The following is a 27,979-nucleotide window of genomic DNA, read 5'->3' as shown; positions in this document are numbered from 1 at the left end:
GCATAACTAGCCTTTTTAAAAGCGGGAAGGAGGTCAATCCTATCTAAAGTGAGTTGGATTTTATTTTCTCCTACCTACAGGGCATCAGTATCATGATATATTCCTATTACTTTTAAAAAGAGTGGTGAAAACAAATCTCACACATTTGGTCATAATGCTCCTTTAAATGTCAGTGTTTTGTGCATTAAGTGTCTGTGAATCCTAAAAAAATATAAGGAAAAGAAATTCTAAAGGTTCTGAAAGCTCACTTTACAACCAATAATAGAAAATACAAGTCGTTCCCTCAGTGAGGTAAACTTTGGATAACATCGGTTTTAATCTCTGGAAAACGAAGCCCGCAGAATGTATCTTTTGATCTGAAAAACATTAACCTTTCAAGATTAAAGATTCCATTTACTTACAAACAGGGAACCTGAAATACGACGACTCCAGAACTCAGCCAGAAAAGGGTAACCGCTTTGGATGCCGGGATTTGTAGTCCGTGAAATACTCGTCCTAACCAAGATGGCGGATATGCTAATGAACTGCCCCGCGGGAGTCTGGGCCGCGAGGGGATTGGGCGATGCGGGGATTCCGCGGGAGGGAAGCTAAGACCAGGTGTTACAACCTTTCCAGCGAAGGAAGCCGGATGCCCTGAAGTCTCGCGAGATCCTGGAGGGGCCCAATGGAGCGTTGGGGTCGGCTTATCACTAGGAGAGCTTGTTGGGGGCGGAGCTTTGCCCCGAGCGGGCCGGGAGGGGTAGGTGCCCGGCGTAGCGGCGTTTAGGCCGAGCTACCGCGGTGAGGAGCGAAGCTGTGGCCATGAAGGAGGAGAAGGAGCATAGGCCTAAGGAGAAGCGAGTAACCCTCTTGACTCCCCCAGGTGCTACAGGCAGCGGCGGTGGGGCTTCGGGAGACAGCACCAAAGGGGAAGATAAGCAGGATCGGAACAAGGAGAAGAAAGAGGCGTTGAGCAAGGTGTCTGGCCGGCTGTTGGCCCAGGAGAGGGCGGGACGGTTCCACCATCCGAGAAAGATGGTTGGGAATGGGGCTGCCCTCTTCCTCTCCCAGTCTCTTCCTCTGTTTCTTCACTTGAGTGAAAATCGCATCAACCTGTCTCATCCACTCTCCCAAAATGGGGGTCCCCTTCCCGGCAGAGCCCCGGGATGGGAGTGAGGAAGGGCGGGGGGAATCCCTGACTAGAAGGGTTTAGATCAGAGCCGTGAGATGATGATGGGCGGGGGGAGCGGCGATAGCGAAAAGGATGAGGAATTGAGGGGGAATATTAAACAGGAAGGTACTATCACCAGCGGGAGTAGTACGTGATAGGAATATTAACAGAGGTTAGTTGAGGGAATGGGTGGGTGGCGACTATTAATGGTCTTGGGCCAAATCGGGTACATTCTGTTCGGGGAGCAATGAGGGAATTGGGGCTATTTCTTAGAATTTTGAATTCTTTATGCTGACTGAATAAGGACTTTATCAATCAAGAATTCCTGGCACCCACAAAAGACCAGGGATGGTTTACAAATTTCTTACCACTACTGAAAAATGGGTGACAGAAAATGAGGCGAAAACCTAGTAAACTGGGGCTTCGGGTTAACAGAACCTAAGATTTCCTTGCTCCAGGCAATTCTCGTTTCCGAGAGTTTTTTTTTTTTAAACTATGTTACTGTTTGACCAAACTGTGTTACTGTTGCTGCTGCTGCTGCTAAGTCACATCAGTCGTGTCCGACTCTGTGCGACCCCATAGACGGCAGCCCACCAGGCTCCCCCGTCCCTGGGATTCTCCAGGCAAGAATACTGGAGTGGGTTGCCATTTCCTTCTCCAATGCAGAAAAGTGAAAAGTGAAAGTGAAGTCGCCCAGTCGTGTCCGACTTTTAGCGACCCCATGGACAGAAGCCCACCAGGCTCCTCCGTCCATGGGATTTTCCAGGCAAGAGTACTGGAGTGGGGTGCCATGTTACTGTTACGTTTGACTAATCATTCTGAGCGTTCTGAACATTCTCTTGGGTTTTTAGAAATGATCTCATCTTTTAAAGGGCAGCTTTCTTCAGGGACAGTGGTTCAGGTATGACAGAAAATTGATTTGTACTAATTTTATTTTCCTTATTCATTTCTTAAGGTGGTAATTCGGAGATTACCGCCCACTTTGACCAAGGAGCAGCTTCAGGAGCATCTTCAGCCTATGCCTGAGCATGATTATTTTGAGTTTTTTTCTAATGATACTAGGTAAAATAAGAGGGAGGGGTAAATGAAAAAAGGTTTCTTCCGTTCTTTTTTTTAATCCTACTCATGATTTCTGTTTGATTTTTGAGCCTTTTTAATATATGCATACTTGTAATTCAGCCAGACACCTGCAAGCACATTCACATAATTGCTTTCCTCCCTGCAGTTTGTATCCTCATATGTATGCAAGAGCATACATCAACTTTAAAAACCAAGAGGACATTATTTTGTTCAGGGATCGTTTTGATGGTTATGTATTCCTTGACAATAAAGGTGAGTCCTTTTAACTGAAGGGGAGTTTGTCATTTGTATGTTTAAGACAATGTATCCCTGTTCTCTTGATGCCTTCATAGTGTTTCTAAAATCCTGAGTGCTAAGATGAGCAACATTTAGAGTTTTACGCATTTGATAAGCTTATGGCAGCCTTATAAATAGATAATGACTTTTTACAAGTATTTGTATTAACCTATTATTTCTGTAGTTTGTCAACCGAAGGAAAATGCCACTGTTTTCTCCTCCTGTGACAGTTCTTTTGCCCTGTTTTAGGTGATCTGTTGTCTTGAGTATTTACTAGTTTTAAGTGATACTGACAAGTGACTCTTTAAACTTGTATGACAAGTTTTAAATATTTACTTCTCATCTTGCTTCAAGGACCAATACTTATTTAATTCAGATCCTTTATGTCAATAGTTGCCAGTTGGAGTACTGTTTAACATTCTAAATTGTATGTAATTAAACCATTGAGCTTGATGATTTCCTACCTCCTATCCAGGAGTTTATAGGGAAGAAAAACTTCTGCATTAACCCTCATTTTATTATCTGTTGCTTGCAACATTTAGCCAGAGAATGTCCAAGCTGTTTGCTACTTTTCTTTTGGCTTTGCAATATTGAATGATGTGTGTTTTTGTTAGATTATATTTTTCAGTATTACTTCAGAGTTGGTAAAAAATGAAATCTTTGTCAGGGAATATGCCAGTAAAAGTTGAAGAACTGCTTCTTTGTTTGTCCAGTTTTTATTAATCCCCCCAAACCAGCTACTTTTCTGCTCCACAAGTTTATTCCAGTAGAAAGCAAGTGATTTCTTGAAAATCTGAGTTGTGTTTAACTTTTTCCTCTCTTTATCCCTTACATTTAAACAAGTGATGGATTTTGTCAATTTATTGCTTTTTAATATCTTGTTCATCTAGACTGAGGACGTTAGACTTAGTAATACTTTCACATGTGCTCATCACCTAATGCTTAGACAAGCACTCTCTCTAAACTTATAGAATTTTCCATTTTCTGTATAATTTAGTCTTACTTTGCCATGAAAATAATCTTTTTGAAGATAGTGACTTAAGACAGCAGTTGTGGGGAAAAAAGTCCAAATTCCTTAGTCAGATAAACAGCATCCCCCATTGTTTGGCCTCACTTCTAATTTTTTTTTTTGCCTATATTCCACAATTTCCTTTTGCTTCAGTCTGGTTTATCTATTCCTTTTCAGGTATATCAGTTATTAAGGTAATATGATTCTGCACTCAACTAGGATTTCTAAAATCTTGTTTCCTCTGTGACTGCTTTGTGATATCTAATGGTCAGTTCTAGTCATTTATCCTGGCTTATGTTTACACACCGAAGGTGTAAAGATGGTATTTTATACCTTGTATGACATTATTCTATAGCAAGGATTTGATGTATTTTTCCAGTAATCACTTAGGTTTTTAAAAAAATTATTATTGAGATATAACTCATACCATAAAATTCAGTGGTTTTTAGTATATTCACAAAGTTTTATAACTATCACCACTGGGTAATTCCAGAATGTTTTCATCACTTCAAAAAGAATCCTGTATTCATTAGCAGTCATCTCCCATTCTCCTCTCCCCCAGCCCCTGGCAACGGCTAATCTACTAACTATGGATTTCCTTATTCTGAAAATTTCATATGAGCTAAATCATATAATATATGGCCTTTTGTAACTACCTCTTTTACTTAGTATGTTTTCAAGGTTCATCCATGTTATAGTATGTATCATTGTCTCATTGCTTTTTTTTGTTTTTTGACATTAAAAATTGTGGTAAAATACACATAAATAAAATTTATCATCTTAACCATTTTTAAGTGTGCAGTTCAGTAGTGCTGACTACATTCACATTGTTCTGCAACTAATCTCTAGAACTTCTTCATCTTATAAGACTGAAAGTCTGCCCATTAAACAACTCCCCATTTCTCCCTCCCCCCAGCCTCTGACAGCTGTTAATACATTCTGCCTCTGTGAACCACTATTCTTATTAAGTTGACCATTCTAGGTGTCTCATATAAATGGAATAATAGTATTTGACTTTTAGTGACTGGCTTATTTCAATTAGCATAATGTCCTCAAGGTTAATCCATGTTGTAGCATGTGTCAGAATTTCCTTTTCCACTGTATGTATATACTTCATTTTCTTTATCCATTCATCCTTTGAGAGAATTTGGCTATTGTGAATGCTGCTGCTGGAAATGTACAAACATCTGTTCAAGTTTCTGCTTTCACTTCTTTGGAATATATACCCCAAAGTGGAATTGCTGGGTCATGTGGTAATTCTATTTTTAATTCTTTGAGGAACCACCATACTGTTTGCCATAGTGGCTGCACCATTTTATATTCCCACCAATAATGCCTGAGGGTTCTAATTTGTCCATGTCCTGGCCAACACTTGTGATTTTCTGGGGTTTTTTCCCCCTTTAATAGTAATCATTCTGACAGGTATAAGGTGATATTGCATTGTGGTTTTGATTTGCATTCCCCTAATGATTAGTGAGGTAATATTTTAATCTTCACATTCTTAAGCACACAGCATCTTTTCATTTGCTTATTGGCCATTTATATATCATCTCTGGAGAAATGCCTATTCAAGTCCTTTGAACATTTTAAAATCAGATTATTTGGGGTTTTGTTGTTGAGTTACAGTTCTTTACATATTCTGTATATTGACCCCTTATCAGATATATGATTTGAAAATATCTTCTCCGGTTCTGTAGGCTTCCTTTTCACTCTGTTGATTGTGTCCCTGGATGCACAGAAGTTCTTGATGTTGGTGCAGCACAGTTTATCTGGTTTTCACTTTTGTTGCCTGTGCTTTTGGCGTCTCCTGCTGTATTTTTTAATAACAGCTTTGCTGAGATATAATGCACATGCCATAAAATTCACCCTTTTAAAGAATTACAGTTCAGTGTTTTTTAGTATAGTCACAAAGTTGTGCAGCTATCACTACAATCTAATTTTAGAACACATTCATCACCCCACGTACCCATTAGTTGTTACACCCCATCTCTAGATAAGCACTAACCTACCTTCTATCTCTAGCCTTACTTACTATAGAGATTTCTGGTTTTGTAAAGAAAATCAATTAAGGTATAATTTTCATTTAAAATACATCCATTTTACATGTGCATTTGGTGACTTTTGACATATTTATACCCCTGTATAGTCAGTATCATGATCTTGGTTTGTTTTTTGTTTGTTTGCTTTCTGGCTGTGCCATGCAGTTTGCAGGATCTTAGTTCCCCCAGCAGGAATCCAGTCTGGACCCCTGAAGTGAAAGTGCCAAGTACTAACCACTGGACCACCAAGGATTCCCTTTGATGTATTTTTTAAATGAAAATTAGTTTGTAGATTTTCCCCCCACATATCACAATATTAGAGTTTAAAGGTTGAATTTAAATGAATATTTTAATTCCCTCCCATATATTTTTGTTGTTTTTTCAGTATGAATTGGGGACTGCTTTGGTATCATGTTGATTTTAGTTGTGCCAATGAGATTTATGCCTTTTGGGAGACCCTATTCAGATCACTGTCATCAAAGGAAGCCTAGAGAGCAGGAGGTTGAGTCTCTTGTATCCATTTTTGACATTTTCTTTCTTTTAGCAAGTGTGCTATTTTTTCTAAACAGGTCAGGAATATCCTGCCATCGTAGAATTTGCACCTTTTCAAAAAGCTGCAAAAAAGAAGACTAAGAAAAGAGATACTAAAGTTGGAACTATCGATGATGGTATAGTATAGCTCTAGTTACTTAATGTGCTAATGCCATGTGTTTTTTTAATTTAATCTTCGATTAATAATTGATTTACAATGTTGTGTTAAAGTGATTCAGTTATACATATATCCATTCTTTTTCAGATTCTTTTCCCGTATGGATTATTACCAAATACAGAATAGAGTTCCCTGTGCTATATAGTAGGACCATAGATTTTTAAAAGAATATATTAGCTTTGTGGGAATTGAGTGGATTCCAATCTTTTAAATTAAGAAAACATATGAAATAAAGTTCTTGAGAAATGTAATTCACTGATGAAAGCTTTGCTTGTTAGAATGGAGGTGGGTTTCCTCTAGTTATTGGCTAATGGCTTTTCATTCCTTCACCATTAAACAATATATTGTTGACTGTTGAGTAGTAAATCACCTTAGGTATATTCATTAGAAGACAATGGAAAAAGTCAGGTGTTTCAAAGTACAACTCCTTAAGGCCCCTTACCATTCTTATGATTATTTATTTGACTTTTGGTTTCCATTTGTATAAAGAGGAAGAGTTATCATTGAGAACTGTGATGGAAAAATTTCTGTACTTGAGTAACAACATAAAGTAACAGAAGTAGCTAATCCTGTTTCTAGGCTTTGAATATGCAGTTAACTGCACACGTGGTAATTACATTGAACTGAAATACTGGAACTAAAAAACAAATAATTGCCATTTATGGTAAACTGGATCCAGGTTTTGAGATCTCTGTAATGTGGTTGTGTTGGTTAAGGACTTAGCCACAATATTTTATATCAGATTGGTATTTCAGAATCACCTAGTTTGGTTTCCATTATTATTTATTACTATAATGTGTATTTTATAAAGAAAACACAGGCAAGACTCAACACACAGCTGCTTATTGACTATATCATAGATTCAGATGTTGAAGACTAGATCAGGTAACATGCTCCACAGTGCATTCTCCACATACAATATAATGACTCAGATGTGCTTCCCTTTCTGATGTCGGAGGCGTCTAGGAAAGAATTCCAGATGTTACCATCACCTCTAGTGCCACATCTAGGACATCCCCCCTCATTTATCTGTTTGGAACACCCAATTTTCATATTCTGAGTTTCATTAAAGTGAGGTGTACCCATGCAGGAACTGCTTACATGCTCAACATGATACTCTCTGAGGGTCCCATAGCTATAGCTTGCAGTTCTCCCATAAGTATGACTCTGGATTAATAGGAGTGGTGGTTTTTAAAACCAAACTACTTAACATCCCTGGAGGTTGTGTTACAATGCATGGTGTCTCACTTTGCCTGACTCTGTCGGTATATCTAATAGGAGTTCTCAGAGTAAGTGACCAATAAAGCCCCAAATAGTCTATCTTATGGGTATAGTTGGGTTTATTTTCAATCTTCCATGAAGCAGAAAATTATCTTCTTTGATAAGTAACTATCCTGGATAATATTTCTTATTTTATTTAAAGTCTGCTATATTTTCTATTTATTTAAATAATTATTTAGATCCAGAATATAGAAAATTTTTGGAGAGCTATGCTGCAGATAATGAGAAAATGACATCTACTCCAGAGACACTGCTAGAGGAAATAGAAGCAAAAAATAGAGAACTAATAGGTAAGTGGGCAAAAGGAATTAAGTGTTATGGTTTTTTCATCAGAAGACCTGTCAGACTCCCACTTCCGTCATTTGCTAGTTATGTGACCATAGGAAAGGCACTAACTTCTCTGAGACTCTGTTCGTTCTACTATAAAGTACAGATAATAGCTGACTCACGGGATTATAAGAATCCATCTATAAGATGGGAAATATTCTCTGACTTATTTGCATGCGTGCTGAGTCACTTCAGTCGTGTCCAACTCTTTGCGACCACATGGACTATAGCCTGCCAGGCTCCTCTGTCCATGGGATTCTCCAGGCAAGAATATTGGAGTGGGTTGTCATGCCTTCCAGGGGATCTTCCCCACCCAGGGATAGAACCCAGGTCTCTTACATCTCTTGCATTGGCAGGCGGGTTCTTTACCAGTAGAGCCACCTGGGAAGCCCCCTCTGACTTATTTAGTGCCACACAAATGTTAGTATAAAAATTTGAAGAGCTATATGGGACCTTAAGATGTTAATGAGTCTTTGAAGATTAGTTGGTGTTTTCTACTAATAAGTTCATATTCGTAAAAAAGAAAATTTGACTTGAAAATATTAAAAAAAATGAAATTGGTTACTGCAGAATTGGAAACCTCTTGAGAAATTCTAGCTTGGATGTTGGTTTTGGTATTAAGTTGTCACTACTGTATCAGCTCTAAACATGAGCATAGCCTCCAACCTGCCCAGGATTTCCACTCCTAGGAATTTCTCCAAAGGAAGTATGCTTTTCAAAAAGCTAGCTATAAGATTAGATAGCATTGTTCAGAATACTGAAAAATGAATTAAATATTCTTTTAAAACTTCGTTTTTTTAATGGATACTTCCCTGGTGGCTCAGCTGGTAAAGAATCCACCTGCAATGCAGGAGACCTGGGGTTGATCCCTGGGTTGGGAAGATCCCCTGGAGAAGGGAAAGGCTACCCTCTCCAGTATTCTGGCCTGGAGAATTCCATGGACTATATAGTCCATGGGGTTGCAAAGAGTCAGACACGACTGAGCGACTTTGACTTTCATAGTATAAGCCTACCTCTGATAGTTTCCATAGAATAAATTCCCAGAAGTGGAATTATGGGGTCAAAAGTATTAGATATTTTTAGCCCCTTATCCCAGTTTCTTCCTGGGTGAACAGATTTATACTCCCATCTGTAAAACAAGAGAATGTCCTTTGCACTTTATTTTCATTGACACCAGGAATTGCTCTTTTTAAAAATTGTTTTATTGTTTTAATTTAAATTTCTTAACTTTTAATATTTTAAACCTTCAGAATTTAAGTAGACTATTGTAAAACTTCTTTCCAATAAGATAGTTGTGAACTTACTGTTTGAGGGGTATAGTTTTCCCACCTCGGGTGGTTGGCAGGGAATGTCAGAAAATGGACTCCTTTCTAGGGTTCGATTAAGTATTATTAATAATCTGTTTACATTTGTGTAGCTAAAAAGACAACTCCACTTTTGAGCTTCCTGAAAAACAAGCAGGTAAACCTTTTGTTTTTCTGGTTCTCACAATACTTCTGTTTCATTGGTTCGCATTCTGTAAATTTAAGAGCATTGGGATCATACAGTAGGGATAGCTGCTTTCTCTACCACTGTTCTTTAAATATTTGGCTCATTGGCCTCACTGTCTGGCCTGCTCCTTCACTCTGGTTGTTGGACCATAGATTCACTCTGCAGAACTAGGGGTTCCTTAGCTTGTTCCAGAGGCACTCTTGATTTCCTGAAAGCCTTTGGATACTGTAGCGAGGCAGCAGTGGGAGACTGATATGAGCAGGCTGTGGTCTTTTTCTCTCTCATATTCTGAATGGACTCGGGAGGGGGTTAAGGAAGTGGAAAGTGGGAAGGAAAGATGATACAGTTAAGTGGGTGCCCACCGTACTTTCTGAACTATGTTCCGTACTTTCTGAACTATGTTTTCGGTGATAATTATCTTGTCTGAAGGCTCTGTTGATGTTTCTTTGCAGAGGATGAGAGAAGAAAAGAGAGAAGAAAGGAGGCGGCGAGAAATAGAAAGAAAAAGACAAAGAGAAGAAGAGAGGAGAAAGTGGAAAGAAGAAGAGAAACGAAAACGGAAAGATATAGAAAAGCTAAAGAAGATAGACAGAGTTCCAGAAAGGGACAAATTAAAGGATGAACCAAAGATTAAGGTATGAACATAAGTTAAACTGACTGCATGTTACTGAAAATTGCATGTACTATATCTACTTCTTCAAATATGCATGCATCTTGTATTGGTGTAAACTGGTTTAGTTTTGTTTTTGTCTTTTTTGGGAGGGAGTGAATCTTTGCTATAATATTCATGTATTACTCTTAATTTAAGATAATTTAAAAGATTAAGTAGTTTACATGGGATTTCTTCAGTGCAGTGTTATTTATAATCATTGAAAATGTTCAATTTTGGATTATTATTCTCTCACTTCTTCATATATAAGGGCTTAGGGCTGGCTGGCATGAATTACGGGTTTTATTCAGCTTTTCCTTCATATTTGATACATGAAGTTGCCTCATCTGTTTGTTTTCCACTGTCTTCAGGTACACAGGTTTCTGTTACAAGCTGTGAATCAGAAAAATGTAAGGACCAAGTACATGATACAGAGCACCTAGTATCATGTCACACACACACAGGTCTTAGTTAATAAGTCCTTTTGGTGGCGGTGGTAGTGGTACCTGTAGAAAACGCCCTCAGGCTGACTTGAGTCCTAAAAGCTGAACCCTTTTAAATTCCTGATTTAGAAAGAAACCCAGATGATTTCCTGATGCTCTGCTGTATACCCAGAAGCTTCAACAATGTGCAGTGAGAGGACAGCCATGCCTTAAGAGCTCTTTCTCTCCTCTTCCTTTATACACCTCTCATACCTGGCTGCCTTGTGGGAGTATTCGGAATATACATCTTCTCCCCTCACATGATTCCCCATGTTACCTTCTTGGGTCTACCTGGGAATCTGTGAGCAGCAGGTTCTGATTAACACACTGCATGTAGGAAGAGGAAAACCTGTGGAAAGACCCCAGCCTAGCTGCTTCCCTTCCAGGGGCCTGGCTCGGGCAGCCGGTGCTCCAGTGAACTGCCCAGGGAAGTTCTTGTACATAGTATGGCAGAGAAAATCTCACAGAGATGATGGCCAAGTCTCCTTTTACCTCCTCAGAATTCAGCTGGTCAAGTCGCTAGGGCGCCCCGAGGCTCTCCAGGACTCATTGGTGATAAGGGGCTTGGCGGTGGCAGGGTGGGGAGGTTCTCATCTTAATTCCTTCTATCGATCTCTGTGTCCGCCCTGCTTCAAGCAACCTGACTTGCTATTTCTGTCAGCAAGGCAGAAGGTCAAGCTGGCTATGCTAGAGACATTCGTTAATAGTCTTATTAGAGTAATGAACATCTTGGCTCCTGATGAAGATGTTCATTAGAGAAATCAGAACACTTGCAATGAAACCTGCACATGTTCCCCTCACTGCACTGGCGCCTTCATAGTGCCCACTCTGGACTCACTGTTTCCAGTGGCTTGCTGTGTGCTGAAATACTTCACGCTTAAGTCTCATGCGTGCTGCTTTGCCTTTAGCTTCGTGGCTTGTATGATGCCTTCACAATGAGATGAAACTCTGTATGATGCCTTCACTCTGAGACTGGAAATTCCTAAAAATCTCTCTGAATATCCAACACTTGGGGGTGTATTCTAGAGAGATTTGTAGAAGCAGCATGAGAAAGAAACTTTGTCAGCAATTTGAACTTTATAAACCACTTTTTTTAGAATTGCATTCTGTCATATATACATATGACATTGAACAGAGTTCCTGTTCAGTAGAGATGGAACTTCACAGTTCTGTTGTATGAGATATTTGGATTTTTAAATCAAATGCCAAATAATTCTTGCTTTTCATCTCTAATGATAATATGATTGTACCATCATAAGTATGTAGCTACTCTCAGACTCAAGGCAAAATTATTCCTGCAATGGATCTCTCCTTTGGTGACAAGGTATTTGTTATTCTAATAACTTTGTAAAAATAGTCCAGCAATAATGACCTGGCTAGCATTTTTAATTTGTACCGTATTTTCCTATCAAGTTATACTGACATGCTGGCTTGCTACAGAAGGCATACTTGAAAGTAAGCGTTGGTCTACTCAAAGGTTGACCCATTTAAAGCCAAAGGAGTCTTGATCCTATTGCCACAAAGTGATTAAACCACTTCACTGGAGTGCATAACACTTTCACATTAATAGCACCCTTTTAGCAAATTACTGCTCTTTGTGCACTATTTGTTCACCTGAAAGTTTGAGTACTGCAGAGACGGGGCCTTCAATAGCCTGAATTGAAAATATTTACTATATTGTTTTCTTTGCGAGAATCAGAAGACAATCCCATCATTCAAAATAAACCTAAGTTTGTTCTCTTTAAAGCTGCTCAAGAAGCCAGAAAAAGGAGATGAAAAAGAATTGGACAAAAGAGAAAAGCTCAAGAAATTGGACAAAGAGAATCTGAGTGATGAAAGAGCCAGTGGGCAAAGTTGTACATTGCCCAAGCGTTCTGAGGGTGAATTTAAAGATGAAAAACCTAAGAGGTCGGTAGTCGAGGGCTCTTGGGTACATTTGTTTTCGACCTGTTTCTGGCTGCTAGTTTTACTGCTGCATTCTGGACTTGTACGTGAATCAAGATACTGGGTTTTATGAGGGGTATGGGGATGAGGAGGACAGGTTTCAAGTATTTTAGTATCTTAATCTGGTTGAATGACTTTTGGGTGTTTTTTCCCAAATTGCTTTTCAAAATACTAGTATTTTTTTTTTAATGCTGCTCCGAAAGTTCAACCTCATTGTAGTGGCCAAGGCAGGATCAGAGTATTCCTGCCTTTGTGATTAGAAGAGCTTCAAGGGTGCATTCTCAGATTTGTTTTTCGTGCAGACCTGAAGATGAGAGTGGCAGAGAATACAGGGAGAGGGAGCGGGATTATGATCGAGACCAAGAGCGCATCCTGCGGGAGAGAGAGAGGCTGAAGCGGCAGGAAGAAGAGCGCCGCAGGCAGAAGGAGCGCTATGAGAAAGAGAAGGCTTTCAAGAGAAAGGAAGAAGAAATGAAGAAGGAGAAAGAAACACTTCGGGATAAAGGAAAGAAGCCTGAAAGTACAGAGCCAGTAGGCAGCTCAGAAAAAACTGAAAAGAAAGAAGAAGTGGTTAAGAGAGATCGCATAAGAAACAAGGTGCTACATTTCATTAAACTTCTTTTCATGAGGATTTTCTTTGTCTTTTCCTGCAAGTATAAAGGAGAGGGCTAACTCATTGTTAACAGAATTTTAGGGGAACTTTATCTGTACCTTTTTTCAGTCTTGTGGGGGTCCTTTTTATTAAAGTTTGTGTGTACTTTTCAACGGAGAAGCCAATGGCAACCCACTCCAGTACTCTTGCCTGGAAAATCCCATGGATGGAGGAACCTGGTAGGCTGCAGTCCATGGGGTCACTATGAGTCGGATATGACTGAGCGACTTCACTTTCACTTTTCACTTTCATGCATTGGAGGAGGAAATGGCAACCCACTCCAGTGTTCTTGCCTGGAGAATCCCAGGCACGGGGGAGCCTCGTGGGCTGCCGTCTATGGGGTTACACAGAGTCGGACACTACTGAAGCAATTTAGCAGCAGCAGCAGCAGTACTTTTCAAACATACACAAAAGTAGAGAGAACAGAGGAGTAGTAGGATGTACTTATCACCCAGCTTTGGCAGTTATCACCTTACGGCCAATCTTCTTTCTACTCTACCCCATCTTGCTCCTATGGGATGATTTTCAAACAAAACCTAGACAGATAATTTCTTCTTTAAATATGTCAGTATTAAGAGTAAAGACTTTAAAAAAAAAAAAAAGTTTGGTCACACTGTGAGGCATATGGGATACGGGATCTTAGTTCCCCAACCAGGGATGAAACCCATGCCCTCTACAGTGGGAGTGTGGAGTCTTAACCATTGGATTGCCAGGGTTTTTTCTTAATAAAATAACCCTAGTATTCTTTTTCTTAATAAAATAACCCTAATAGCATTTTCACACCAGACAGAAGAAGACTTTCTGACAATAACTCCTTAGCATCCTGTCTACCCAGTGTACAGATTTTCCCAATTGCTCATTAACACTTCTTTTCATTAACATCTTTTGTATAGGCTCTAAACAAGGTCCACAAATTGTATTTGTTTGAAATGTTCCCTTAAGTCTCTTAATCTAAATAATTCTTCGTCCTTTCGTTTTCTACCATTTCTTTGTTGCAGAAACCAGTTTGCCCTATAGAGCGTCTAATAGTCCAGAGTGGCTAATTACATCCCTGTGGTAACATTGAACATGTTCCTCTACCTTCTATGTTTCCTTGAAAACCAGTAGTCATATCTAGAGCAGGGTCAGAAAATTTTTTTCGTTCAAGGGCCAGATGGTAAATATTTTAGGGCCAAAAATAATTTGTGGGCCATGTGGTTTCTGTCAAAACCAGTAAGCTTTGTAGGAAAGTAGGCATAGATAGCATGTAAAAGAATAAGCATGGCTGAGAGCCAGTCAAACTTTTCACAGAAAGATGGGGGTGGCCCCCTCATTTAGAGGCCTTAATATATTCAGACTCAATTGTTGGCAAGAATACTTGATAGGTGGTGGTGTGCAGTTCCTACTGCATTGTTATCAGGAAGCATACAATGTCTTGGTATCCGTTTATTGTGATGTTAAGATTGACCAATAGTAATGGTACTATGGTTATGTGATAAGATGTTCTTGCTCTTAGGATACACAAGCTGAAATATTACCAATGAAGAATCATATGATCAATAATAATGGTATTATGGTTATGTGATAGGATGTCCTTGCTCTGAGGATACACAAGCTGAAATATTTAGTGATGAAGGGTCTTGATGTCTGCACTTATTCTCCAGTGGTTCTGCAAAAATAATAATGTATCTATATATATGTGTGCCCGCATACACACTAGAGACAGAAAAGGCATATATGACAAAATGTTAATCATCGTGAATCTAGGAGAAGGGTATTAGGTATTCATTGTACAAGTTTGGCAACATTTCTATAGATTTAAAATTTTTTGAGATAAAAAGTTGGAAAAATAGCTGATCAATTAGCTCAGGTATTGTAAGCCTGATCCATATATTATAAAATTTTTTATCAGCCTTTCTCCTAATGACATTGTATAACTTGTGGATTTAGAAATACTTGGTGAACTCCAACTTGTTGTTATCAGTTATTGCCCTTGTTGACGTTTAACTTGTCCCATCTTTGCACACTGGGAGCCCCATCATCCATTTCTCTAAATACTATGTGGCAGTCGCATCTGTTTTAACGTTTCATCTTGTTAAAACAGTGAAATGTTTTGCTGGAATTACTCACTTAAGAATAATGCTTTAAGGCTCTTTCATATGTCAGGGAGAAAGGACAGGGAAGGCTCATGTTGTCTTTTGTTGAATTAGAAAAAAAAGGCCTATACATTTAAGTTTTTCAGGGTCATATTGTGATAAACCAAACACAGTACTTGAACTGAGAGGTACCTGGTGATGATATTGAGGCCTATTTAGGAACCTGAGATCTAAAGTGTTACCTAGAGAGTCTCAAGCTGGGTTGTCACCTTGTCAAATCTGAATTAAGAGAGAGTCATATTTGTGCTAAGTTACTAGTGTTTGAGCTCATAACTTCAGGGACTTTGCATTATTAAGAATTGGTGTTCTTTATTATTTTCACTCCTAAAATTTTCTTAGATGGTGCATTTTAAAATCCATTTACTGATGGGGAGGAGAGAGCGACAACAACCACGGTTTCTAAGTAAAAACTATTCAAGCTGATTCAGTTCATCTTGAGATAGTAAAGAAAATTAGGCAGTAAACTTATCAAAATTTACTCTGGGCATATAAAATAATACTTGATAACTATTGCTTATAAATAGTTGTTTTTTATTTATAAAAATAAATAGTTGTGAAATAGTTGTTTTTCTTTGTAGGTAGGGGAAAGGAAGCAGGCAGTTTGAAGCCAAATAACCATCGACACTTATTGTTATGTACTGTGCCCTCAAATTTTGATCTCATGTGGGCTGTCACTGGTATATTTTATCCCCTGGACATGCTTAGTAGCAGTTTTGTAACATGAGCATTTCATTTTACTTTAGGATCGTCCGGCGATGCAGCTTTACCAGCCAGGAGCTCGAAGCCGAAATCGCCTCTGTCCCACTGATGACAGCACCAAGTCTGGAGATTCAGCCGTAGAAAAAAAGCAGGAAAGTGGTATTAGCCATAGAAAAGAAGGAAGCGAGGAGTGATAGGTCCAAATGGCCTCAGGTGTCCTGACTGTCTAGGCAGCCAAAGAGCACGAATTAAGCAATCCAGAAGTGCCTTCAGGGCAAAGGAATAGAGAGAGAGAGAAAGGGGGTCGCTGTGCTGGTGGGGTACACTGCAGAGGAGTATGTTTTGCGTTAAAGCAGGAACCCGATTGCAGGTTCAGATTGGAAGTACAATTTTCATTTTTTATGCAGTTCCTACAATTTTAAAGTGTCAGACAAAGCTGAGGGGGAGAGGACACATGTTGCAGTTTGCAGGCAAGAAATATGAGAGGACTTATTTAGGTATGACACGAGAAGAAGATAGAAGAACTGGCTTTAAAATCAAAAGGTTTTGTTAATCCTGGATTGAATTTTCTTAAAATTTCAATGGAGCAGAGTCACTGTGAAGTCTCTTTCAGATCTAGTTATAGTCATTGTTGGTGATAACTGTTGACTTTGTGTAGTGTAGAAGCAAGAAGCATGTAATTGTAATAAAAGTACAGTGAAGGATATAACACATTTTCACTTACGCAGAAATTTAAATAGTCTTGTCATGTCGATATCTTATGTCCTAAAATTTTAGGATTACTTTGGGAACAGCTACCCACTCCAGTATTCTGGCCTGGAGAATTCCATGGACTATGTAGTCCATGGGGTTGCAAAGAGTTGGACACAACTTAGCAACTTTCACTTTCAGTTTAGTTCTTTGTTTGCTTACGTGAGATTAGTGTAAAAAATTTTTTTAAACATCTCCTTTTGCCTTTAGCAATTTTTGTATTTGTAAAGTTTAACCCTTAGTTGGTTCTTGACAATCCAGTCTTTGTTTGACTTTAGGTCTCATGAGCTGAGTGCCTACCCTCTCCAGGAAGGAAACTGCACCAATATTTGTTCCTGTTAAATAGCAACTTAGCTTGTTTTGCATTGATGTCAATAAATATCAACATCACTCAAGTATGAAGCTAAGTGTGTTTATTAACTTTACTAAATAGCTATTACTTTTGAGAAATTAAACTTTTGATACTTAATCTTTTGGGAATTTTGAAAGTGGATGAATGATATTGTTTCTGCCTTCACCAGCACCATGCTTTTATTTTGCCCACAAAGAAGACCAAATCGTGGTTCATCACTCTTGTTCCATAAGAACCAGAATTTGTCTGGATGACATCCTTGAGCTGCTGCTTCATTTCCATCTTGCCAGCTTCTCCTACTATGGCATCAGTGTGCCTTTACTTAATAAGTCACTGCTTTATGTTTACTCAGCTTTTAGAAACCAGAATCCCAAAAGGCAGATAAAGAGGAAGAGACATTGAAGGTGATTGAAAGAGAATGGTCCTCAGCTGACACAAAGGAAGAGGAATTTTCAAGGAGAAGAATGTCTGGCAGTGTCCCATGCCACAGGGGAGAGGAGATTAAGGAAGACAAGAAACATGCAGTGTTCACTAGATTTGGCAGTATTGAAGCATGTGTGAATTGGTGAGGCAGAAACCTCACCAGTTATAGTGAGGGGTGAGTGGCAGGTGGGAAGTGGAGATGGGGGCAGATGGACATACGGGTCTTGGAGCTCAGAGGAGAGATTTGCACTGTAGATACCAGTTTGGAATTCATCTATTTTTAGGTGATCATTGAAGCCATGGGCCTGGATTTAATCACTTGGAAAGAGTAGGGAAAAAACAGAAATAGACCTAGAGCCCAGCCTTAAAGAACTCTTAAGGATGCTAAACAGGTAAAGGAATGGATCTGTAAAGACGGAAAAGGAGTAGCCAGAAAGTCGGTGAAAAACTAGAAGACCAGTATTACCTAACCCAAGAGAAAAGAATGAACAAGGAAAGGGGAGTGGCCATCAGGGTTAGATGCTGCTGGAAGGTCAAGTATGATGCCTGAAGAGAGGCCATGGAATTCAGTGACTTAAAAATCACTGATGACCTGGAAAGATAAGGAATGAAAGCCAGACTGCCCTGAGAACGGAAACAGCATAGACAGCTCTTCAGAGAAATCTAAAAAAAATGGTGATAGATAAAGGGTATTGGGGAAGGATTTTTTTTTTTAAATATGACAAATACTAAAGCATTTTTAGAAGCCCAAAGGAAAGATATGAGAAGAGATGAATACCCAGGGGAAGAGAGAACCAATTAGGTTTCCGGAGAAGGCAGGTGAAAAGGGAGCCTCTTGACAGCCGAGGTTGTTGCCAGTAGAGGAGTTGGCCTTTGCAGGAGTATCACCCCAAACTATCAGTCATGAGTTGGTATCACTTGCCTCTGTACCCAGCCTGGGGCCTGTTTCCAGCCCTCATGGCTGTTTTTGTGTCACTACCTCACTCTTCTGTTCTGCTGGCCCTGCCAGTCCAACTCATTAAACCATACTTACCTATCCCCTGTTAAATTTCCACCCATTGATGTACTCACTTCAACAAACATTGACTAGTCTCTGACTGTGTACTAAGCCCTGGAATTCAAAGACTCAAGCCTTTGTCCTTGAGGAACCATTGGCCGGCCAGTGGTGTCAAGAGACAACCAGAAATAACCAGAGCACAGTGCACCATGTGAGAAGGACTGTGGTGACAGCCTGGAGTGGGGATCTGCCCTTAGGCTGCCAAGTGTTGCTGAAGAAAATCCCTAAACCAGACTAACTGCTGAGACTACAGGAGGGCCCTCCCTCCTGTGAAGCAACTGATTGCATTTTTGCCTTCTTCAGATACAGGTTTGATTTCTTTAAAAATAAAGACAGGATGGAGACAGTTCAGACACTGGATATCTGAATATTCATCTAGCACCTCCTGTATGTTGGCACTAAGGCCATAGTTGTGAATAAGGTCCCTGCCCTCCTAATGCTGACAGCCTTGAAGAATTTGCTGCTCTGGTGGAGAGAAGTGATGCTAAGGGAAAATAGGCAGGAAAAGTTCAAGGAGCAAAGGTAGTGAGAATAGGTACCTACAGGGCAGTGAAAAAGGAGTGGCCTATACATTCATGAGGCTTTCATGCCTTCAAAATCAGGAACTATATCCCTTGCCCAGCAGGCATATACAAAGTAGTCCTGAGGCAGTCATTTAACTGATTATAAATTAAGATCTAACTTGACCTTATCTTTAGTTCCATAGGAGATTAATTAGAGTTTTGTGGCCTTTTCTGGGTATATAGAAGCTCAGTGTTAACATGTTTTTATGGGGCAGTCCAGAATTTACTATCTCTGGGACTGTCCTCTACACCATGAAAATGTATTATGACCATTTATATCCTTACAAAGGAAGCAGGGAACAGATAAGCTGACATTTGGTGAATTCTTAGAAAGCATATACTGACAATATATAGGATCGGCTATCCTTCAAAATCTCACAGAGTTCATTTATTCATCTACCAAATACTGATTCAGCTCCTGCTATGGAGACATGGATAAATACATAACAGTTCATTGCTACTGTGGTACCTGATGTATTATCCACATTTCCAGACTTTAAGACTCTCCTCCACATCTCCAGCCCTGACTAATCCATCCCCTGGACGTCATCCAAAGACCCCAAGTATCTCTGGCCACAAAGTAAACTCAGGTTCCTCCCATCCGGTTTTGCAGAGGATGTGAACCACCTACTCACTCAGCACTGAGGATCAGGTCTGACTCCATCCTCACTCCCCACGGCCACTCAGTCATTCTGCCCTCTCCAGCCCTCTGTAGCCCAGGTTCAGGCTGCCATCATTCATGCAGCCATTTAGTCGTTCACCATTTTCTGAGCGCACACCATATGCCATTCATGTTCTAGACTGTAGAATTACATCAGTGAACAAAACAGACAAACTTCCTGCCTTCATGGAGCTTACATTAAAGTGGAGAGAGAAAAGAAGCAAACTACTTATGGTTAGAAAGTGACAGGCACTTAGGGGGAAAAATAAATCGGGGGGAAAGGAGTATGGTCGTGGATGGGGGCTGAAAGACTTCCATGAGAAGATGACTTTTGAATAAAGAGAAGGAAATGAGATAAAGAAAAACCAGAAAAAAAGGATTCTGAAGGAGCAGTCAGTAAGATAGGAAGAAAACCAAGCCAAATGTGCTGTCCTGGAAGTCAAGTAAATAAAGCATTCTAAGGAGAGGTCAGCTAAGACAAATGTTGACAGGTCACATCAGATCAGAGAAATGAGGATTTCACAACACAGGGGTCACTGATAATCTCAGGACAATTTCAGCTTGAGTGCTAGGTGAAAACCTAATTGGACTGGGCTCCTGAGAGGATGGGTACCCTCTAGGATGGCTATAATTTTTTTAATAGAAAATAACAAGCATTTGGGAGGTTGTAGAAAAATTTGAACTATTATGCAGTGTTACAGGGAATGTAAAATGATACAGCCATTGTGGAAAACCCCACTAGTTACTCAAAAGGTTAAACAGTTACCATATGACCCAGCAATTCCACTCCTAGATATATATCTAAAATAACTGAAAACAGGTACTCAAACATACTGGCTTCCCCGGTGGCTCAGCGGTAAAGAATCCTCTGGCCAATGCAGGAGATGCGGTTTGATCCCTGGGTTGGGAATATAGCAACCCACTCCAGTATTCCTGCCTGGGAAATCCCATGGACAGAGGAACCTGGAGGACTACAGTCCATGGGGTAGCAAAAACAGTTGGAGACAACTTAGCAACTAAACAACTCAAACATAATTGCACACCAGTGTTTATAGCACTGTTCATAATAGCCCCAAACACAGAAGCAACCCTACTATCCATCAACTGATAAATGGATAAACAAAATGATATGGCCGCACAGTGGAATATTATTTAGCCATAATAGGAAAGAAGTACTGACACATATCACAATATGAAAGAACCCTGAAAAGTTACATTATGTAAAAGAAGCAAGACACAAATGGTCACATAAGGTATGATTCCATTTATATGAAATGTCCAGAATATGCAAATCCATAAAAATAGAACGTGGTTGTCCAGGCCTGGGAGGAGAAGGGGACTGGAGAGTGACTGCTAATGGGCACAGGTTTCTTCTCGGGGTAATCAAAATGTTCTGGGCTTAAATACTGGGGATGGTTGTACTCCCTTGTGCATGTGCTAAAACCCACTGAATTATACACTTTAAAATGGTGATGTTTATGGTATATGAACTATAGCTCAAAAAAAAAAAAAAGGATGGGGAGAGTAATTGAAAAGTACATATAGACAAATCTCACAGTTTTGTTGTAAAGGAAGGAAAACAGAAGTAGTTAGGGAGTTGTGGTAAAGACCAGGTTTTTGTCTTGAGTGGATTTTTAAGATGGGAGAAACAAACATATATTTATCTGTGCATTGATGGGAACAATCCAGGGAAAAGCAGGGACAGAAAGGGAGAAACAGCCAGAGGCAGATTTCTGAATAGGTAACAGGGGTTAGGATCCATTGTAGGAACAGGACAAAGGTAGAGAGGTTTGGAGTACAGTGCTGGTAGCTGGCATATGGTAGGTGAGTTGTGGAGTTCTCCTGTGATTGCTGAAGTTTTCTCAATGATTAGGAAGGAAGGCTGTCGCTGAGAGTGAGAAGGGAAGAAGCAGGGCTGAGACAGTCATCCAGGCCAACAGTGGACAAACTGGGGACCAAGCCTGGTCACTGCCTATTTGTATACAGCCTGCAAGCTAAGAATGGCTTTTGTATTTATGTTGTTATTTTTCAGTCACTCAGTCGTGTCCAGTTCTTTGTGACCCCATGGACTGCAGGATGCCAGACATCTCTGTCATTCACCATCTCCCAGAGCTTGCTCAGAGGCATGTCCATTGAGTCGGTGATGCGATCCAACCATCTCATCCTCTGTCATCTCCTTCTCCTGCCTTCAATCTTTCCAAGCATCAGGGTCTTTCCCAATGAAGTCGGCTCTTCGCATCAGGTGGCCAAAGTGATGGAGCTTCAGCTTCAGCCTCAGTCCTTCCAATGAATATTCAGGACTGATTTCCTTTAGGATTGACTGGTTTGTATTTATAACTAATGGGAAAAAATACAGAGAATAATATTTTGTGATATAAAAGAATTCTATGAAATTAAAATTTTAGTCTCTGTAACTAAAATTTTATTCGAACCTGATCACACCCATTAGTTTATGTACAGTAGCTACAGCAGCAGAGTTGACTAGCTGTAATAAACATCGTATGTCACCTGCAAAGCCTAAAATATTTGCTATCAGAAACAGTGTGCCAGCCCCCTGATCAAGGCCCTTTCTGGGACCAGGGGTCATGTGGGAAGCTGTCAGAAATGCAGACTCAGAACCTCTCATCTTGGCCTTCCCTGGTGGTACAGTGTATAAGAATCTGCCTGCCAATGCAGGGGACACGGGTTCAATTCCTGATCCGGGAAGATTCCATATGCAATGGAGCAACTAAGCCTGTGTGCCACAACTACCAAAGCCTGCATGCCTAGAGCCTGTGCTCCGCAACAAGAGAAGACATGTGATGAAAAGCCTGCACACTGCAACCAGAGAGTAGCCCCCGCTCACTGCAACTAGACAAAGCCCACGTGCAGAAACGAAGACCCAGCTTAACCAAAAGGAAAAAAGAGAGAACCTGTCGTCCATGTCCAACAAATTTCCCAGGTGACTTGTGTGCACACTGAATCTTGAAGAGCACTACTCTCAGAGAGCCAGAGGGTGGCTACACTGGGGGAGTGCAGAGCTGCAGGGCAGCACTGAGAGCCCACTGGAAGTCAGTGGTTGTGAACCTCAAGGGAGGCCTGTCGGTCTTCTTCAGCCTCATTCAGCTGCCAGAGGCACAGGCTGTCAAGGAGGTGGGGAACTGGATTTACCAGGGTTACAGTTTCTCCAAGCAAGTACAAAAAAGGGCAGGGTGTGGACAACTGAGTGGCTGATACAATTTAAGTGAAATAAGGAGGGAAGACGAGGCATGGCGGGGCAGTGGAGGGAATAGGGGAAGGGTGTAGGTTCAATGGCTGAGTGGTCCTGGTGAGGTGGGAGCATCGTCAGTACTGGGATGCTACAGGAAGTTAGCTGCAAGGAGAGCAGAGAGTGGGATCGTTGTAAGGTTGAAGGCAGGGCAAAGGAACAAGAGGCTATAAGTGGATGCTGAATTCACCCGAAATCATGACAGGAACAGTGCTGGAGAGAGCAGCAGTGAGCCAGGAGTTAAGTCTGCAAGGAATGGGTGGGAGAGGCTGGGGGACACTGCAATGAAAGAGCGCATGGTTGTGCTGGGACTTGCAGCAGCGGCCCCTGTGGGTCTCCTTGTTTCCACTCCTTTTGAAGCTCTACTCTGAGAAACCCTCTTGGCTAGGCAGAAGTGCTTTAGGGGTTCCTCAAACAAGAAGTATCCAGGCCAAACACTGAAACTGTCCACTGCCCTGAGGGGCCTGTCCTTCTATTTTGTCTGTCTGAGGTATTTGAGTTCACTTAGTCATTCATTAGGAGAAGGCAATGGCAACTCACTCCAGTACTCTTGCCTGGAAAATCCCATGGACGGAGGAACCTGGTAGGCTGCAGTCCATGGGGTCACACAGAGTCGGACACAACTGAAGCAACTAAGCAGTAGCAGCAGTCATTCATTAAGCTTCCCTTGTAGCTCAATTGGTAAAGAATCTGCCTGCAATGCAGGAGACCTGGGTTCAATTCCAGGGTCAGGAAGATCCCCTGGGAGAAGGAGATGGCAACCCACTCCAGTATTCTTGCCTGGAGAATCCCATGGACAGAGGAGCCTTGCAGGCTACAGTCCATGGGATCGCAAGAGTCAGACACCACTTAGCAACTAAACCACCAAACCAAGGTCATTCATTCATTCATCAAATATTTACTGAGCACCTACCATGTGTGAGGCACTATGCTAGGCTCGGGGAAGACAGCAGTGAACAAAATACATAATCTATGACCTCATGAAATTTACATTCTAGGGAGGGAGTTAGGCAATAAAGAAAGAAAAAAAGGACTTCCCTGGTGGTCCAGTGGCTAAGACTCTGTGCTCCCAATGCAGGGCACTCGGTTTCGATCCCTGATCCGGGAACTAGATCCCACATGCCACAATTAAGATCTCGCATGCTGCAACTAAAAGAATCCATGTGCTTAGTCAACTAAGACCCAGTGCATCCAAATGAATAAATAAAAATAATAAATATTAAAAATATTCATTTGGCTGCATTGGGTCTTAGTTGTGGCACGTGGGCATGCGGGGCTTAGCTGCTCTGCACCATATGGGATCCTAGTTCCCCAACCAGGGATTGAACCCACATCCCCTGCATGGGAAGGTGGATTCTTAACTGCTTAACCACCAGGGAAGTCCCAAATAATAAACATTAAAAAAAAAAAAAGACTCCTCGAGTCCAATGCAGGGGACCGAGTTACATTTCATCTATAATTTTATCTTTGGATCCATGTAAAAGTATCTTTATGTTGAAATATAACACCCATACAGAAAAGCACACAAACCCAAAGTGTTCAGCTAGATGAATTTTCACAAAGGGAACACACCCATAGAACTAGCACCCAAATCATGAAATAGAATGTGTCCAGCGTCTCCTCTCCCAACAAGGACAACCACTATGCGGACTCTTAAAGGCACAGATGTGTCTTGCCCAGTTTTGGTTTTTTGACATAAATGGAATCATATAGTAAGCATGTTTCTGTGTCTGGCTTCCTTTGTTCCACATTAGTGGATGTTTGTGAGATCCATCCATGCCATTGTGGGTAGCTGTAGTTTGTTTATTCTCATTGCTCTATAGGAGCGGTTCACAAACATTTGAGTCTTTAGGACCCCTTTACAGTTAAAAATTATTAAGTGGGAAGACTTTTGTTATGGTTGTGGGCTCTCCACCTCTGCCAGAACCGGAAGCTGGGGACGAGCCCTCAGATGCCGTGACTCGTCCCTAAATGTAGCCCCTCCACTGCTCATGATAGATTCCTGTGGCCTTTTAAATGATTGAATAACAATAAAAATGGATCCAAAGTGACTTCTCTACTGCAGCAGAAGATTCTTATTACCTTCCATTAATTCAATTTACTCTTTGGGAACGGACAGAATGAGTGAAGTACAGAAAACTGAAGAGAAGAAAACCTCACTTTGGAACTTTCTCCATGACTATTCTTAAACCCTGCCTTTCTACTTGTTTTAATTTTGCTGTAAATTTATAAATAGTGAAGACCAAAGAAACAGAAAAAACATTTGGGAGCTTTATACAAAGAAATTTGCCTTTAAAGCTGCTATTCTTGGAGGGAAAAGCATATCAAGTTCCTATCTTTTTTCTTTTTAACAAGGTTTCTTACGTCCTTAGATTTTGAAGGATAAGACATAAACTCATACCTGCAGACTACTTTTACAGCTTAGATTTTGAAGGATAAGACATATAAACTCATACCTGCAGACTACTTTTACAGCTGTGTAAGAATAATGAGATTTGTAAATTAAGGGCTTTGTAATGCAGATGTTTTGCTACTAGAGTTGACTACTCAAAAAATCTTTTATAGCTCTTCAATGTTTTATTTTTGATCTATCACTTCAATGACATTATTTGACCAAACAGAAGTCATTCTGTCTTTCTAAGCTATGACCTTGTTGTGAACAGTATCTGTATTTACTGTGCAAATGTCCGTGCATTATCTATTTAAGCAACATCATAGTGCCATCACTCAAGGAAGTTGAATGAGGTGAACATTGATATAGCTCTTTCCCCTTCCCCCCATTTTTTAAATGTAACAAACACTTTTTATGTTCCCCTTCCCTTTCCCCCTCCCCTTTGGGAAATGTGTCAGGAACTAGATAGTTTAAGATGAGCAATTGAGGGGACTGAGAGATTGATCCACAAAGAGCCTGGCTTCTTTGTGCTTCATCATAAGGCATTCTGGTGGCCAACCTAAATTAAGTACCCTTTTAACAACAGAATCTCATGAAAATCCAGCTGGCAACTCAAGAACTTCAGGAAGCCGGACCACAGAGGTTATACTCTGGGATCCTGGTCATGAGGTTGGATGCCTCACCTTGTTGAAAAGAGACACTGGACCTAAATGGTGCAGCATGACTTTGTTCCTGCTTGGCTAAATTTCTCAACACCACAGTCAGCTAAGTCACCTACACTGAATTTCGAAAAACATGGAGAGCACCTACCCCAAGGAGATGGTAGATTTGGAGTAAGCCGTTGTAGACATAATTCCTCTGATGGCTTTTTCAACAATGGATCTCTTTGAATGACAGGAGGTTCTTGGCACCAGCCCTCCCTGTTCCGCCATGATTCTGTAGACTCTGGTGCCTCTAAGGGAGCATATGCTGGAATCATAGGGAACCTATCTGGTTGGCATGGCTCTTCACGAGGTTATGATGGCATGAGCCAGCATAGTAGGGGTGGCACAGGAAACCATCGCCACTGGAATGGCAGCTTCCACTCCCAGAAAGGCTGTGCCTTTCAGGAAAAGCCATCCTGCAGATATTAGGGAAGAGAATAAAGAAGGTAGAAAAGTTGCAGTTTGAAGAGGAAGACTTTGCTTCTTTGAATCCAGAAGCTGGCAAACAGAATCAGCCATGCAGACCTATTGGGACCCCTTCTGGAGTGTGGGAAAACCCACCTAGAGCCATGCAGCCCTCCAAAATGCTAGTCATCAAAAAACTTTCCAGAGAAGATCCTGCTGCTGCCTTCTCTGCTGCATTCACCCCACCAGGATCTCACCATGCAAATGGAAACAAATCGTCAACCATGGTTCCAAGTGTCTATAAGAACCTGGTTCCTAAGCCTGTACCACCTCCATCCAAGGCCAGTGCATGGAAAGCTAACGGAATGGAATGCAAATCAGGATCCCTTTCCTCTAGCTGAGAGTCTGTTTTTACCAGTCCAATCTCTGTTACCAAACCAGTAGTACTGGCTGCTGGTGTAGTTTTAGCCTCTCCCAAAGACAGCCCCGCCAGCACCACTCCCCTGAGATCAGCTCCTCTCGTCTGACCAAGTTGACCCACAGAACTACTGACAGGAAGAGCGAGTTCCCGAAGACTCTGAAGGATGACCAGAATGGAGACTTCTCAGAGAGCAGACAGTGTGAGAAGTTGGAAGATTCAGAGGACAACAGCACACCTGAACCAAAGGAAAATGGAGAGGAAGACTGTCATCAGAATGGTCTTGCTCTCCCTGTAGAAGAGGAAGGGAAGGTCCTCTTTCACTCTTTGGAAGCAGAGCACAGGTTACTGAAAGCAATGGGATGGCAGGAGTATCCTGAAAATGATGAGAATTGCCTTCCCTTCACAGAGGATGAGCTCAGAGAGTTCCACATGAAGACAGAGCAGCTGAGAAGAAATGGCTTTGGAAAGAATGGCTTCTTGCAGAGTCGAAATTCCAACCTATTCTCTCCTACGAGAAGCACTTGCAGAGTAGAGTTTGAGGACTTGGTCATGGAGACAAGTAGCAGTGAGACATCTGATGACAATGCCTGAAAGTAGGCATATAAATGCTCACAGTTAAATCTGACCCAGTAAACTCAGCTTGTGTGTTTAGGGGTTATACAGAAGAAATCGTTCTTTTCCTTTTCCTATGTTATTGTTGAATACTTCATGCACAAGGGAAATAATCATATCCCAAAGAGAGAGTGAGCAATTGGCTTGTTTAGCTTTTGTCGTTGTTCTTCCCTGTTATCTGCTTAATAGAGAGAACTTTGTGTGGTGGGAAGAATTTTTAAAACACACACACATACACAAAGTACATATGGTGCAATGCACAGGTGGGAGCTGGCAGTCCTGAGTGAGGAGGAGACACTGGTTTGCAGCAACAGCTTCTACTACCAGCCCTTGGGGAACTCACCCCTGTGCTCAAGCAATCACTGTCAATGACAAAGTGACTACTGAAGTTATAATTGTATTAAACTAATGCTAATAATTTGGATATTTTATTTTACTTCTGGCTGCTCAGGTCATGTTAGCCCTTAAC

General features: G+C 40.9%; 1 protein-coding gene and 1 pseudogene across 4 annotated transcripts; both read left to right on the top strand.

Moving 5' to 3' along the window:
* The first annotated feature begins 551 nt into the window (after window positions 1–551).
* On the top strand, window positions 552–17,068 carry UPF3B (UPF3B regulator of nonsense mediated mRNA decay). 4 transcript variants are annotated; one of them, XM_061408556.1, is made up of 11 exons: window positions 579–739; window positions 2,106–2,212; window positions 2,376–2,482; window positions 6,124–6,222; window positions 7,724–7,834; window positions 9,289–9,332; window positions 9,815–9,997; window positions 10,383–10,421; window positions 12,241–12,401; window positions 12,740–13,034; window positions 15,968–17,068. In XM_061408556.1, the coding sequence occupies exons 1-11, from the start codon at window positions 665–667 to the stop codon at window positions 16,115–16,117; spliced, it is 1,371 nt and encodes a 456-aa protein (XP_061264540.1). In that variant the 5' UTR covers window positions 579–664; the 3' UTR covers window positions 16,118–17,068. The 4 variants fall into 4 exon arrangements, with proteins under 4 accessions (XP_061264539.1, XP_061264540.1, XP_061264537.1 ...); XM_061408553.1 differs by having other exon boundaries at window positions 654–957; XM_061408557.1 differs by lacking the exon at window positions 579–739 and adding an exon at window positions 773–862.
* An 8,781-nt stretch (window positions 17,069–25,849) lies between these two features.
* Window positions 25,850–27,690, top strand: LOC133242398 (vasculin-like protein 1; annotated as a pseudogene).
* Window positions 27,691–27,979: the final 289 nt, after the last annotated feature.

Source organism: Bos javanicus, chromosome X, assembly GCF_032452875.1.
Source record: "Bos javanicus breed banteng chromosome X, ARS-OSU_banteng_1.0, whole genome shotgun sequence".
Classification (NCBI taxonomy): domain Eukaryota; kingdom Metazoa; phylum Chordata; class Mammalia; order Artiodactyla; family Bovidae; genus Bos; species Bos javanicus.
The sequence above is the reverse complement of the archived record's forward strand: the minus strand, read 5'-3'. Positions and strand labels throughout refer to the sequence as shown.

Bases quoted from the DNA above. Each gene is read 5' to 3' on its own strand.
- UPF3B (XM_061408553.1), top strand. From the start codon at position 802: ATGAAGGAGGAGAAGGAGCATAGGCCTAAGGAGAAGCGAGTAACCCTC. The intron at 6,223-7,723 runs GTATAGTATAGC...ATAATTATTTAG, and splicing joins AGTTGGAACTATCGATGATG to ATCCAGAATATAGAAAATTT. The intron at 9,333-9,814 runs GTAAACCTTTTG...GTTTCTTTGCAG, and splicing joins GCTTCCTGAAAAACAAGCAG to AGGATGAGAGAAGAAAAGAG.